This window comes from Mustela nigripes, chromosome 1 (genome assembly GCF_022355385.1).
Source record: "Mustela nigripes isolate SB6536 chromosome 1, MUSNIG.SB6536, whole genome shotgun sequence".
In the NCBI taxonomy this organism is placed as follows: Eukaryota; Metazoa; Chordata; class Mammalia; order Carnivora; family Mustelidae; genus Mustela; species Mustela nigripes.
This window is the reverse complement of record NC_081557.1, coordinates 152,933,270-152,948,277: the sequence shown is the minus strand read 5'-3', so window position 1 is coordinate 152,948,277 and position 15,008 is coordinate 152,933,270. Positions and strand designations below refer to the sequence as shown.

General features: G+C 39.5%; 1 protein-coding gene across 11 annotated transcripts in view; it reads left to right on the top strand.

The window, feature by feature from the left end:
• The window catches only part of FAM13A (family with sequence similarity 13 member A), a 362,150-nt gene that overhangs the window by 304,339 nt on the left and 42,803 nt on the right, over nt 1–15,008 (top strand). For all 11 annotated transcript variants that reach the window (XM_059375944.1, XM_059375935.1, XM_059375924.1 and 8 more), the window contains 2 exons: nt 11,264–11,340; nt 11,732–11,774. In XM_059375944.1, the coding sequence (XP_059231927.1) occupies nt 11,264–11,340; nt 11,732–11,774 (120 nt within the window). The remainder of the gene's footprint in view (nt 1–11,263; nt 11,341–11,731; nt 11,775–15,008) is intronic.

The following is a 15,008-nucleotide window of genomic DNA, read 5'->3' as shown; positions in this document are numbered from 1 at the left end:
TTTCTTTTTTCCCTCTAAATGTCCTTTTTTAAAAAAAGATTTATTTGTTTGTTTGTTTGTTTGTTTGAGAGAGAGAGAGAGCACAAGCAGGGAGAGTGGCAGGCAGAGGGAGAAGGAGAAATGGGCACCCTACTGAGTAGGCAGCCCATTGCAGGGCTCGATCCCAGGGCCCTGGGATCATGACCTGAGCTGAAGTCAGACACTTAACCTACTGAGCCACCCAGATGCCCCTTTTCCTCCAACTGTCTTGATATTCTGTTTCTAGAAGTAAAGTAACCAGCTAACAGAGACAGAAGCAATCACCCACTGCAGGCCCAAGTCTGATACACTCCAAATAAGGAATGTAAGGTTTGGAACCATTGCACGCATTAAATATTTTTAACATTAACATAATTCTTATTGAGGGGAAAAGTAAATTTTTAAATAAAATAAATGGTGCTAATTTCATTAGCAGTTTATTTGGCTCACAATTTGCTTATCTGCCAAAGCGATTACAACTAAAAATCCAACAGATGACTTCTTTGGAAAGATGTGCTTCTCTATTTCAATCCCTTTTTACATGACTTAATCCATTAATATTTTCTTTCCCACCAGGAATGGCATCTTAAATTAAATAGATAGAAATAGCTAATAAAAGTGAAAAAGTACATTTATTCCTTAGAATATGTGTCCATAAAACTGTGGACATATTCTTTGTTTAAAAATGTTTGGGTGGGAGAGCCTTCTACTATCCAGTCTTTTTACATGAAAGGATTTGCCCCCACCTTAGTTGCCAGTTTCCTCATTCCAGGATTGTGAATGTCACCTATTAACGTAAGTGAGCCAAGTGGACCATGTCTTTGTTGCAATGAATAATTGAAAAACCTGCCAGCACAACTCAGGAGAAAAACTTCCTCATCTAAAGTGAGGGTGTTCTCTAAGAGCTTTTCTAACTGTCATATTCCATAAATTTTTAAACCTAATCTTCACAGCTAACCACAAAGCAAAGAGCCAGGGAACATAACAAGTATTTAGACTACACCTTAAAAGTTAAGTTGGTGCATCTTAACTTGTCCTTTATGTTTAACGTCCTAATTTTACTTTTCCCAACTCTCCCCAACACCTTTTCTTACTCCATTTCAAGTTCTTTACACCCTGACTAAACATTTATTTCTATAGTTGGGTCAGCCGGTGGGGGGGTGAGGGGAATAATAATACGTAATTATATGCCTTTATGTGCCAAGAAATATTTCAGGTCCTGGAGATAAAGAAGTGAGAAAAATCGGCAGAGGTAGCTCTCCTCATGGAGTTTACATCCTACTAGATGTATTAACAGACAATAATCAAGAATAAGTAAGTAAAACACAAAATATATTAGAGATTGATAACTGCTAGGAAGAAACCTAAATCAGAAAATAGGAATAGGAATCATGAGGGGGCTGGAGGTGGAATTTGAAATAGAGTGGTCTGGGAAGGACCTTCTAAGAATTTGACATTTGAGTGTAAAGATTTAGAGAAAGTAAGGAAGCAAGCTATACTATGATAGTAGGTTCAAAGGCCCTGAGACAGTCACATTTCTGGAACATTCAAGAAACCACAAAGACCCAATTGTGATTGGAAGAGAGTAAGCAAAATTAAAGAGGTAATAGGAGAGGATGGGCAGATGAAGTAGTGCCTCATAGATCATTGTGAGAACTCTGCCTTCATTCTGGGTGAGATGAGAATCCATTTGAGGGTTCTAGGTAGAACAGTGATCTGGCTTACTGAAATTTGTTTACCTACTTTGTTGAGCATAGACAGTAAGCACGCAGGGGCAGAAACAGGGAACCCAGTTAAGCAGCTATTGCAATAAACTAGATTTGAAATGATGATGGTTTGAACTAAGGTGATACCAGAGTCAACATCCATTTCCTTGCAGGCTGTACGATGCACTTCCCGAGGGGGCACTGTTCACACTGACTAAACTCCTTCTGGAGGGGTACATTGCAGTTGTCATGACATAGTAAAGATTCTGCATGTGTTTTGAAAGGAGAATTGACAAGAGTTTCCTGACATTACCTGTGTGGTGTGAAAGTAATCAGGGAGTCAAAGATAACTCCAGGGGTTTTGGCCTGAGCAACTAGATTTGTGTTACAAGTTTAACTGAGATAGAGAAGACAGAAGGTTGGGTTCAGTTTGGACATAAGATTAAGCTGCCCATTAGATATCCAAGAGGGCATATCAAGAAAGCCAGTGGATTTCTGGGCCAAGAGTTTAGGGGGGGAAATCCTGGCTACAGATACAATGTGGGAATCATCAGCAGATAGAGGATATTTAAAGCCAGTATACTCGGTGAGATGACCAAGGGAATGAGTTTAGACTGGAAAGAGAAGTTGACTCAGGGACTGTGAGCCCTGAGACACACCAACATTTGGAAGACGGGGAAATGAGAAGGTACCAGGGAAGGAGATTTACGAGATCAGCAAAGTAGAAGACAGAGAAAGTGAGTTTAGTGCCTTGGTAGCCAAGTGAACAGAGTGTCTCGGGGGCAAAAAGGTCAGATGATGGCTCGAGCAGAAGACTGAGAGTTTGACCATTGGGATTAGCAAACTGGAAGTCACTTAATAAAAGCAGTTTGGATGAAGAGATGGGAGCAAAAGCCATTTTCCAGAGAAAGTGAGAGGAGAGTAACTGAACACAGTGACTAATAATTTCACACTGATCACACCAGCCCACAATACAACACAGGAGAATATGCTGTAGACCAAAAAAAGCATCTTACAGATTTGGCATCTCTAAAGTGGGAACCGTCTGGGCATGTTCCCCCTTGTACTTTCGCCTCTCTAGACTGTCATGACCAGCAGAGACCAAGAGACTACAGATAATTCAGAGCTTAAAAATCGAGGGTAGTAAGTGACATTAGAGTGTTCTGTCGTATCTCTAATTATTGCCACAGTCCCAAACTTTTCTTCCCTTTTTAAACTCTTGGCTTATGCCTGTGCCCATCAGTCATTCTCAGAGGAAAACCTTATCTCCTGATTTATTTGGATGAACTAACATATACAGCTTGTGTTTCAGGAACTTCCCTCACTCCTGCTTCAAAATGTCTCCAGAACTCTACTCATTATTTTTTTCTTACCTGCTCAAATAGTAACATGGTTTTTCTGATGTCTAAGGTTAACCTCTAAAATGAAGGGGTATCTTTGTAAATTCTACCTTCTACATCCATCTCTCCACCCCACACCCATGCATGTGTGCAAACATATACATGCGCTCTCTCACTTCTCCTTTTCATTGGCTTCCCCTTCATTGGCTCATTTCTGTTGGCCTAGGAAAAAGCTTCATCGCTAAAAGCTTTCTCTCCTGGGCACAATTTAATAGCTTGAATCAAAAGTCCCAAGTCAGTCATGCATATTATCCAGTAATCGTACTTATACCACTTGGTTCTACTTAAATATGCAAAGACCATGTATTAATTTGCTCACCACAAGCCTTTCTATAATTATGGAAAATTAAAAACAATTTAAATGTTCAAAAGTGTGAGATAAGTTAAGCAACATTTGTGTGTCAATTCAATAAAATTAGGATTCTGAAGACTTTGTAATAAAATAAAAACCATTGACAAGTTATATTTTAAGGGTTTTATATTTATTATCAATTTTAATCCTCCCAATAATCCAGAAGGTGGATTTATTTTTATTATAACTCTCATTCTAAACGTGAGGAGAATAAGGCAGAGGAGAGTAAAGAACTTCTCCAAGGTCACACATAAGTGGTGGAGGTGGGGTTCCCCTATATCATCCCTCAATATTAAAAGTAGATTATAAAGCAATATACACAGTGTACGCATTCCTACATGTATACATATATGTGTGTATACATTATATAGGTATATGTGTGTATATATAAATTACATATAAAAATCTTCATTCCCAGGAAAAAAGACTGCAAGGAAATGTGCTAAAGTGATTGTATGATGGTGGAAGTAGTGGTATTAGAAGCAACTGTTACTCCTTCCTCTGTTCTCCAAACATTCTCCATCTGACACTAATTCTATAATAAGCATTACATGCATTATATAAAAAAACAAAAACATAGTCTAATAGCTCTGTTATTTATAAACAACATCTATTTAGGGGCATCTGGATGTCTCAGTCGGTTAAGTGCCCAACTCTTGGTTTCGGCTCAGGTCATGATCTTGGGGTTGTGAGACCGAGCCCCATGTCAGGCTCTGTGCTCAGTGGGGAGTCCGCTGGAGATTTTCTCCCTCTCCCTCTGCCCCTGCCCCCCTCTCTTAGAGAAAGTCAACGTGCTGAAACCAAACTCATTGTCCCTCCTTAATCTCTTTTTCACCAGGAAAGCCATCTGATCTCATCGCACCATCATTTTCTCAGCCCTTTACTAAGTCATTTCCTGGACTTGCTCCCAGTCCTTGAGGTGTCCTCCACCTTTTCAGTCTGTTGTCAACTTTAGTTGACTCTGCTTTAAAAATGTTATGAAGGTTCCCCTGGTCCCTTTGTATTGCTGTCACATCTCTGAGGCCCTTGTTATAACTGCCCTAGAACAGCACGTCTGCACACCTGCCCCCACTCCCAGCCCCGCGCTACCTTACCTCGGCGAAACAGCCCTCTACCTAATGCAGCAATTTTCAGCCTTTGTTTTCAATCCTCTACAACTCAGCAAGACTTCCTGTCAAAAATTATCTGAGGTGACTCTCTGGATGGTATCAATATAATGTCAAAAAGCCCAACATTGTGGGCCACTGATTTAAAATTATTCATTCCTTCAATTATAACTAACTGTATGACGAGCTCTCTTTTAGGAACCAAGGACACATTGGTTATCAAAATGGACACACCCTCAGCCATCATGAGGTTTACATTCTTTATAGGATCAAATAAGAACCAAGAAAATCCTCAGATCGTGACACACGCTGTGGAGAGAAATGGAGCAGGCAGAGAAGACAGGAAGTGGTGGGAGGTGTAGGATTGATGTTATGCAGAGGATACTCGGGTCAGGCCTCGCTGAGATTGTGCAGGGACGTAAACGAGGTGAGGGGGTCAGCTGTCCGGAGCTTTGGGTAGAAGCTTCCGAGGCAGAGGAGGCAGCAGGCTTAGCCTGCTGAGGATAAGCAAGTGGCTGCTCTGGTTAGAGCAGAGTTGAGGGTGATTTTAAGACATGAGTCCAGAGATGTAGCGAGGGTACTGATCCCTTTAGCCTTTGTAGCCATTTTTAGGTCTTTGGGATTTACCTTGAGTGAGATGAGGAGGCATAGAGGACCAGAGAGAAGAAAATCATTTTCTGATGTACTTTTTGAAAGAATTACTCTAGCAACTGTGTTAAGAATAGCCCGGGAGGACGGGGGAGAACAGCCCAGAGGTGTTAAGGGACGAGCAAACACTAAAGCACAATAATTGACATAATCTAAGCAGGAGATGATATCGATTTAGGCCAGGATGATGGCTGTGGAGGTGGTTAAGGTCAGACCTGGGTGTATTTTAAAGTAGAAACAAGAGGATTTTCTAATAAATTGGATGTGGGTGTGAAGAAAGAGGGGGGTGTCTCAGCTGGCTTTCCCAAAGGTCTCAGAGTCGCCTTTGGAAAAGCTAGCTGGAAGGATGGAAAAAACTACTGGAGGGGCAGATTCGCGGGGAAAAATTAAAGTTCCATTCAAATATGTTGAGCTCAAGATGTTTATTAGTAGAAAATCAAGTAGGCAGTTAGATACGTGAATCCGGAGTTCAAGGGAGAGATGAAATAAGTTTGGAAGTCTTTGGCACCAGGTGGCATTTAAAGCCTTGGGCTGGTCTGAGCTATGACAGTGTGTTGGGACATACCGACATTGAGTGGGTAGGCAGATAAGAAGGTATAAGCAGAAAAGATTAAGAAGGAGCAAATAGCAAAATTCAGTGCAAACATGTGGGCAAGAGCCTTATTAGATGTCAGTTAAGAGCACATCAGAAGAGAGAAATGGGAATAGTAAGTGAATTGTAATTTCATACGTTTATAGCGCACCACATCTACCTTGATAGTAGATTTGGGAGGAAGAGAGAGGAAAACATCTAGTTAAACAGGTACAAGAAAGAATTGAGAGAAATGAATTGGGTACTGCAGGTATGGAAAGTTTTTTCAACAGGTTTGGCACTTTAGGGGTGCACTTCAGCAGCAGCTGAAGATAAGGCAAGATCAAGAGAGGGGTTTTAAAGACAGTGACATGGGGGCACCTGGGTGGCTCAGCAGTTAAGCATCTGCCTTTGACTCAGGTCCCGATCTCAGGGTCCTGGGTTCAAGCCCTGTGTCAGGTTCCCTGCTCAGTGGGGATTCGTTTCTCCCTCTCCCTCCCTCTGCCCCGCAACACACACTCATGTTCTCTTTCTCTCAAATAAATAAATAAAATCTTAAAAAAAAAAAAAAAAAAACCACAGTGATATGGCAAGATAAACCAAAAGAGGAGGGAATGATGTATAAGAGAAGGGGATCCATTGCAGGATCAATGTTCCTGAGTAATTGATATGGGATGGAGCCTGGAGGAAGGGTGGAGGAGTTTGATTGTAACTTACTTTGATCTACAGATTGTTTCATCAGAAAGTTGAATGGTTTGCCCAACTCTGTGGTTTACATTACACCAAAGGTCTGTCCCTATGTTCTAACCACAACCTACCTCTTAAAATAAATACTCTTCTAGCTTTTTAAGCTCACCACATTTTATACATACATCTAGAATTTCTTTCCTTTGCATCGTATTGAATAGGGAAAGAATATGCTGACCACTTTGAATTTTATGTTTGGCCAATTAATGTTTAGCGTTATCATTCAGAAAGAACCTACCTTAGAAATAAAGATAATATTAACAGTGTAGCAAACTACAGTTGGAGCAGTAACCAAAACACAGAAGTCACGATGAGAAGAACCATTGTCTGCTTCACTTTCCCCAGTGCCCAGCAGAGTTCAGCACTCATCCAAAAAATGTGTGGGGAAAAAAAGGAGCACATGAATGGTTGCCATAGTTTTTAGGGTAACTTGTATAACAAGAAGCCCCAAAACACAATGTCTTGAACACAGTAAATGTTCCTTCTCCCGTAACAAGCTAAAATAGAAGTTGAGGGCCAGAGAGAGAAGTAGAAGACTTGCTCTGTGCCAGGCCATGTTCCTCCCTGTCAACTTCAAGCAACTTCCAATGAATGATGGTGGTTTTATCTCCTGTCCCACTCACAGAAGGAGAGTGTGAGTGTTGAGGAATGTGCCTGCTGGGGTAGCTTGTTTGGCCAGACCTAGAAGACACACATATTGCATTGTGCATCCTGTTGAAGAGTTAGTCACATGGCCATATCTCACCGCCAGAGAGACTGGCGAAAGCATTGCTACTGGGCATGTGGCTACTTCATTTCTGTGGAAGGAAGATAGATTTCAGTGGATAGCTAGCAAGCTCTTTTATCCGCATCCTTGTATCGTATCAGTAGTTCTTTTCAAATATGGATTAAGTTACACAGTTGTTTTAAGCAGTAAAACATAAAATGTATGAAAAGGTATAAAAAGAAACTCATATGCACATTACACCTTTGTAATGAGAGTGTATCAAATATTCTCCTTCTCTTAGAGCTCAAGGTTAGAATAATGAACCTGTTTTGACTAGCAGTGTTCTCTGAGCCTTCAGACTGAGCTGTTTGTATATGGAGGGAAAACATTTTTTTTTTCAGTGTCCTCTATAAAGGCTTTGTCAGCATTTTACGGTTTTAGAAGACAAATTTGTTTTTGCTCCAAGTGTTTTCAAGGGCTTCAGTGGTCAAACAGGTTTTGAGCCCAGCTTTCAATGCCTCAATAGAGAGGGGGCCACGGGGAACAATTGAAAATAAATTCCACAGTCTAAAGCTAATTTTTTCAAGGATTTTGCTCTTTTTAGATTTGAGGTTATTTTTATAGTTGAGGAGGGTGGTTCTTAAAATTCAGTTCCTTCTGACACCCAAAAACTGTCCAAATAAATTCTGTCATAGCACATCTGTGTGTTTTGAAAGTCACTGGTAAGACTTAAATAAAGCAAGCTTTATCTGTTTTCTTTTTCCATGCAATTCAAGAAGCAGTTACATTAAATTATTCTTAAAAAGTCATAATCTGTTCTTTGCTATTTCTTAAAATTACCTATTAAAAAGATCCTGAGTTTAGAAGATCAGTTAAAGTAAAAATCAATGCAATAACACATTTTTATAAGTTTTATTACTTTAACCTTTCATAAATGCAAACATTAATAAGCTACTGTTTTACCACACCTAGAGAAGTGTTTGGGACATAAAACAGTTCGAAACTTCCAAAAGACATTGAGTCTGTGTTTTCCACTAAGACAAGTACTATTACAGCTGCAGAACATTTGAGAGTCCAGTAGCATACTTCCCATAAAGTGGAAGCCTCTGCGTTTCAGCTGTTCTTTTGACCTGTGCATTCCATTTTTCCCTTCTCCCATCTCAGTGAAGTGGGGGGAGTTGCTGATCTCTTTGTCTTAATCTTCCCTCCCTAAACTTTAGGCAAAGAATGGAAGTTAGAATTTATCACTTGTTTTCCCCTAGTGGAAATGAATGGTACTTCTGTTACTGTATTCAGAGACCTTTACTACCCTTGTTTCATTCCGGAGAAAAATGAGATAGGCTGACAGTTGTAACACGTTATTGACATGTTCCTGTGTCCAAAAGGTATAGGGACAACTGCCTTAGCGAAGGAACACTGTGTGCTTGCCTACCGCGTTAGTGAGAGCAGCTTATGAATATTCAGTAGTCTCCAATGTGTGGACAACATGAAAATTGGAATTACTGTAAAGCCTTAGAGAGGAATATGGAACAATATTGAAAGTCATCCTTTGTCTATTACATCCATAGAAAACAGATCCTTGGGGAATTCTTAAACATAGGGATCAAACATTTTTTTAAAAAGTGGGTGGGGGAGGGACGCCTGGGTGGCTCAGTTGGTTAAGCAGCTGCCTTCGGCTCAGGTCATGATCCCGGCGTCCTGGGATCGAGTCCCACATCGGGCTCCTTGCTCCACGGGGAGCCTGCTTCTCCCTCTGACTCTGCCTTCCACTCTGTCTGCCTGTGCTCGCTCTCGCTCTCTCTCTCTGACTAAATAAATTTAAAAAAATAATAATAATAAAATAAATAAATAAATAAATAAGTGGGTGGGGGAGGAAGTCCAAGTTACTGCTTACTAGTTTTAACCCTGGACATCAGCCAGACTTTCTCACATTTTACAACTGCTTTTTGCAAAGTCTTCCACTGTATAACATAACTGTCTTTTTTCTATAATTCTCAGAACCTATAAGCATTTATATCTTGGTTCTTTTTGTATAGGGAAAAAATTTTACTGAAATATCTTAGTTTATATAATACTACTGTGGTTTACTTTCTCTTCCCTCTTTCTGAATATTTCCTAGCCTCAAGGTGAAGATTTTTATTTATTCTGAAGTAGTCATTTGCGTATAATTAATTATGTATTTCATTGACACTGTTTTAAAACGATCTGAGGGTAGAGGGTTATGCTTCCCTAGGAATTCAGGTTTCAGAGCTTTAGAAAAAAACTAATGCTATTGCACTAGATCTTACAGTAAAGTTTTTGATAATCTATTGAAGATCACCAGTGAGAACAAACACAGATACTTTGTCATAGCCATAACCCCCTTTATCAGGAAGATCACATTCAGGTAATAAGAGCAATTATGCCGGTTTAAGGAGGGCCATTCAGAGAGGCCTCTTCTAACTCAAACTTTAGAGTTATAAAAATGTAAATAAAATTAAATGTCATAATTTTTATTTCTCAGATCCATTCTAAAATGAACTGTGTAAATTATCTAAGTGTGTAAATTGATGTTTAGTAATGGCAGACACAGACGCTATCTGGAGCATCGCCTTATCTGGAGAAATAGTAGTAAAATATCCTTTAAATGTACCAGGTATTATTCATGTTCTTTACGTGCATTATTTCCTTTAATCTTCAAGGTCACCTATGTAATTATGTTTATTTTACCATCTCCAGTTTCCAGATGTGGACACTGAGGGTCATATAGGTTCATACAGTTGGTAAATGATAGAGGTAGGATTCAAACCCAACATCCAACTCCAGAGGCACCATTCTATGATGCTGTGCTCTGTCTCCCTTTGTTTCTACTGTCTGTTGGAGCCCAGGGTTTTAAACTTCCAGAATTCCAGATCAGTTAGCCAAACCAACATAAATGGAAAACAATTCATTCATCTACCAAGCCAAAGATTAGTTTTCTACTCTAATTATGTGTTTATTTTGTGAGGATTTTTATATATGTCAACTTCACAGGAATATTGTGAACCTTAATCAGATTTACTTTGTAAAAGGTTTTTCACAATGGGAGGTTATAAATATGTAGATGAACACATGTTGCTTCTATATGTGTCATTCTGATGACATAGAATAGGTTGGTTGTACTTAATGTCCTTTTAAAGCAGGTATGAATCTTTGAGTTAAGTGAGAATTGGGTTCAGATCTCTAAGGCAGCTTTTTTTTTTTTTTTTTTTTAGTTTACTGAATATAAATGAGCTCTTGTTTACTTTTTTGTAATATTCCTTCATGGGGTTGGCTTACTTATGCTGTGCTCAGTCACCTGAATTATATTCAGAAAGCATTGGCCATGTCAAAAAAACCTTACAGGTTTGCCTCCTGATAAATGTTAAGATCTCTTGGTGAGCCTGAAATACACACTATTCAAAGTAAATTTCCTGTTTATATTTTTTCCATCCTAGCAAATAACACAAGGACTAATGTTAAATATCACAGAAAGAAAGGTTCTTATGTTAACACCATTTCTATTCATGGATAATGAGCAGTTTGGGTACAAGCTATATGTTATCCCACATTATATTAGCAGTTTATCCTGAAAATATGTTAAATGAGCAATGAATGTTCCATTGGTTTCAGAGAGGATTCAAGGTCAGATTCCTCAGTTCTAATTCTAATTTTACCCTAATGTTCTGACAGTCTGGGTTTTGCTATGTTTAGCTGTAAGATTTGGATGATACCTAACAAGGACATTATAGGATACAACGATGGTTTCCACAATGGTATCAGATATCTTCATTAAAGGAATGATAAAATTCACCATCCAATTCTATGCAAACAGCACATATGAAACTTTCCTGATTTTACTAGTTTTAACAAAGATAGAAATATGAGAACTAGAATTCATTCATATCTGTATATTATCTGATTTTTCTATTTTAAATAAAGGAGGATGAGGATCTGCTATTGCTTCTTTTTTACCATTCCTATTGGGTAACCATGATTTGTTTTATTACAGAATATGGAAAGCCTCAATTCCACACCTTCTCATGAGAGGGCTGGACCTGACAATGTTGAACTGATGTCTGATGAAAGGTAATTTTAGTGTTTTCTCTTCACATTGCTTATTAAGAGCATGAATAGCTTGCTTTTTTTTCTCACTTAATGCAATGTGCATTTCAAGAACTAGAAAGAATTAAAGGTCTGTATGTTTACCAATAGTATTTTATAGCAAGGAAAATGCTTAGAATAGAAAATCTGCCGTGGTGCTGTTCAAGACAAATAACCCTACTCATGGTTGTGTTTCTAGTTTTGTTTTATTTTGACTTTTTATTCTCTTTTGTTTTTTAATTTTACAAGAATTTAATTTAGAGACATTCAGCCTACTTTTTTTTAAAGTAAATGAAATCATAATTTCACTGGATGAAAAGCATTGTTCAAAAACTGACATTTTATGATATTTTGTTGTTGTTGCTGATGTTTATAGTAAAGAAGATGAAAAAGACGGCAGACATACCCAGCATTTTGAGGTGAGTAGCTGACAAAATTGTGATTGTAATGGGGCTCTCCGTACCTTCCTGAGAGCAAACGTGAAGCACTATTAGCCTGTCGATACGGGATAATGAGATTGACAGACTGTGCTTGGTCAGAAAGGCAAGTGCTGAAATGTAAAGATTCCTTGAGAAATCATATTCTTTTTGCTTTTAAATTCCTTTATTTTGCTTGCAAAGAGAAACTTCAGTATGGTGGAGATTTCCTTTTAGATTATCCATAAAACAAAACAAAAAGCTGTGATCTTCCATGTTTTTATGCATTTTTAAGTGATTGAAATAAATAAACAATAAATTTAGTGGATCTGTCACTGAGATTTATCTCATTAATTTTCAAATTAAGATAGACTCAGTGTGAGTTATTAAACCCCATTTGTTTTCTGAGTTTTGTCTCATTTTAAGTAAACCATGGCAAAAAAATATCTAACTCTTTTATGCTGTCTGTATCTTAAAATTCTGGTTATTTCCTGTCTTCCTCGTTCTCTGAGAGCATCACCGTGCTGACCCATGTGATTTCCCTGTTCCCAACTCTGGCTTTCATTCGGTGTGCTCAACCCCATTTTTCATTCACATATGTGTATATAATCTACGTCCAGATGCCTCCAACTCCACTTTCAGTATTTTTATCAGTTTTTCCCTTGGGCAAGATTTAAAGCTTTTTTCAGCCTGTTCTTGAATTCTGACCCTTGAAATAAGAGTTATATATAGAACTGTCCCTCTAACCCAGTGATTCCTAATCTTTATTGGACATCGTCCTAATGCACTGATGGAGTTAGTAGCATCTAGTGAGTCCTGCCCTGCACGTGTACTGGGCTAGGAGCTACAAGTCAGTAACAGCGGCAGTCCCTACCCCTCTTGGAATTCTATAATCCAAGAGGTTAAGCATCTAAAAGCTGTGGACTCTCTTCTTAGAAAAACACACACTTGTGTACAATTTGGCATAAAATTGCTGGAAATGAATCGCCACCTCCCCGCCGCTCCCTGCCAGTGCTGTGGATTCATCCTGTCCCCTCTCTTCAGTTTTTGTTCTGTCAACTTCTTCAGCCTCACCAGGTAATAGGAGGAGAATGCTTCCTCCTTCTGACTTCACAGCTGCCGAGCCTCTCTCTTCTTTCATCTCTTTTTCCCCACTCCTTTAGTTTCCTTCTTTGGGACCCAGGCGGCCAGCTGGCATTTTTTCCCTGACACCAGGTACCTGTTTTCAGAGCACAGCCTCCCCCATGATAAGCGTTGCTTTAGTCTCCTTCTTGTTGCATCCTTCTCTGCTCTTTTCCTCTGCTCGCAGCAAGCACTTACTCATCGCGCCATTGAACGTGACTTTAAAGAAGATTGCCTTGCCAGCCTCCCAGAGCGGTGCTCTCAGTTCCTCCCTTTTACGCCTGTGCTCCTTTATGAGATCAAAGGGTAAAGAGCAACCTTTGTGGATAGACGCCATAACATTAACTCATAAATTCCAAGCGGCTGATTTAGCCAAGTGGCTAAACCCGTGCTGAACTCAGTTTGCCTCGGTATGTTGGTGGACAGCTCCCATGGCAGTGGATGAATCATGGGGAAACAAATCTCAAATCCCACTTGCATGTGCCAGGTCCTATTCTTACATGTGTCAGCCATGTGCAGATGCCAGTCAGCACCCAGCCCACTGCCGCCACCCCGTAAGCATTCACTATTAATAATCGTGGTTGTCATCATACGTTCAGCTAGGAGCTAAATTTAGGCAGTGAGTTAAATCCAGCCTGAGCTCTCCATGTCACCTTTCTTTTACAACTGCCCCAAAGGAGAAAAACAGGACATCACTCCACAAGATTGGGGTGATGCTTCAACTCTGAAAAACATGCGTTTCTTTCATGGAAGGAAATAGATGTTTGATTATTAGTGACGGACTGTGAAAAGATCAGTTTTCCATTTTTAAAGCCCTTTCCCTTGTTTACAGTGTGATGTCATTGTTTACTGTTGAATATGTGTAGCCCTTTCTAGAACTTAATTTTTTTTTAAGATTTTATTTATTTATTTGACAGAGAGAAATCACAAGTAGGCAGAGAGGCAAGCAGAGAGAGAAGAAGGGAAGCAGGCCCCCCGCTGAGCAGAGAGCCCGATGCGGGACTCCATCCCAGGACCCTGAGATCATGACCTGAGCCGAAGGCAGTGGCTTAACCCACTGAGCCACCCAGGCGCCCTCTAGAACTTATTGAACAACCTAAATAGTTAATCTAGTGTTCTGGCAATGCCACAATAATTCCTAAATGTCAGAGATGAAAAGTAAGTCTAGACTTGGGTTATCCCTCCTAGAATTCTGCCTAATCGGTATTTTATTTCACGTCTCCTATGGCACCAGATTGAGAAACCAGCGTTTACGTGCTCACCACAGATGGCTCTTTCCAGTGTCATTTTCCATAAAGACAGTTGGTCCTCATTAATACCATCCTTTAAAATTTTCCTTATATGCTCTTAGATTCATGTAAGATTAAGGCCACAGATGCCAACTATTGAGGAAAAGTGGTCTTTCTTCTTTTGACTAGCATTCCCATGAGAATGTGAAACATTAAACCCAGTCTCAGAGATGCTCCTTAGAGGGAAACACAGACAGAGAGAGGCAGGTCATAGAATCTGTGGCTCAAATGCAAATGCAGGCACAACTGCGACTTTATTTCTGAAATAAGCATTTTGCGGCCATAGATATGTTTTCGTTTGAATGCATGTGTTGAAAAGTGAACATGGGTTTATCCCTTTGTTGCACATCTTTTTAATTTTTTAATCACCTAATGGGAAATCTGCCTGAGATCTCAGATGGCCATTGGAAAAAAGTTAAGAATCCCTTAGAATGCCAAAACTTAAAAACTATCATTTCTGTGGGTAGGTTTTCAAAAGGTGGGCATTTTATTTTTTTTATTAACATATAATGTATTATTTACCCCAGGGGTACAGATTTGTGAATCAGCAGTCTTATACATTTCATAGCACTCAGCATAGCACATACTCTTCCCAATGTCCATAACCCAACCACCCTATCCCTACCCCCCACCCCCAGCAACCCTCAGTTTGTTTCCTGAGATTAAGATTCACTTATGGTTTGTCTCCTTCCTGATCCCATCTTGTTTCATTCCCCCCCTCCCCCACCTCTCAAATTCCTCATATCAGGGACATCATATGCTAATTGTCTTTCTCTGATTGACTTATTTTGCTTAGCATAACACCCTCTAGTTCCATCCATGTCAT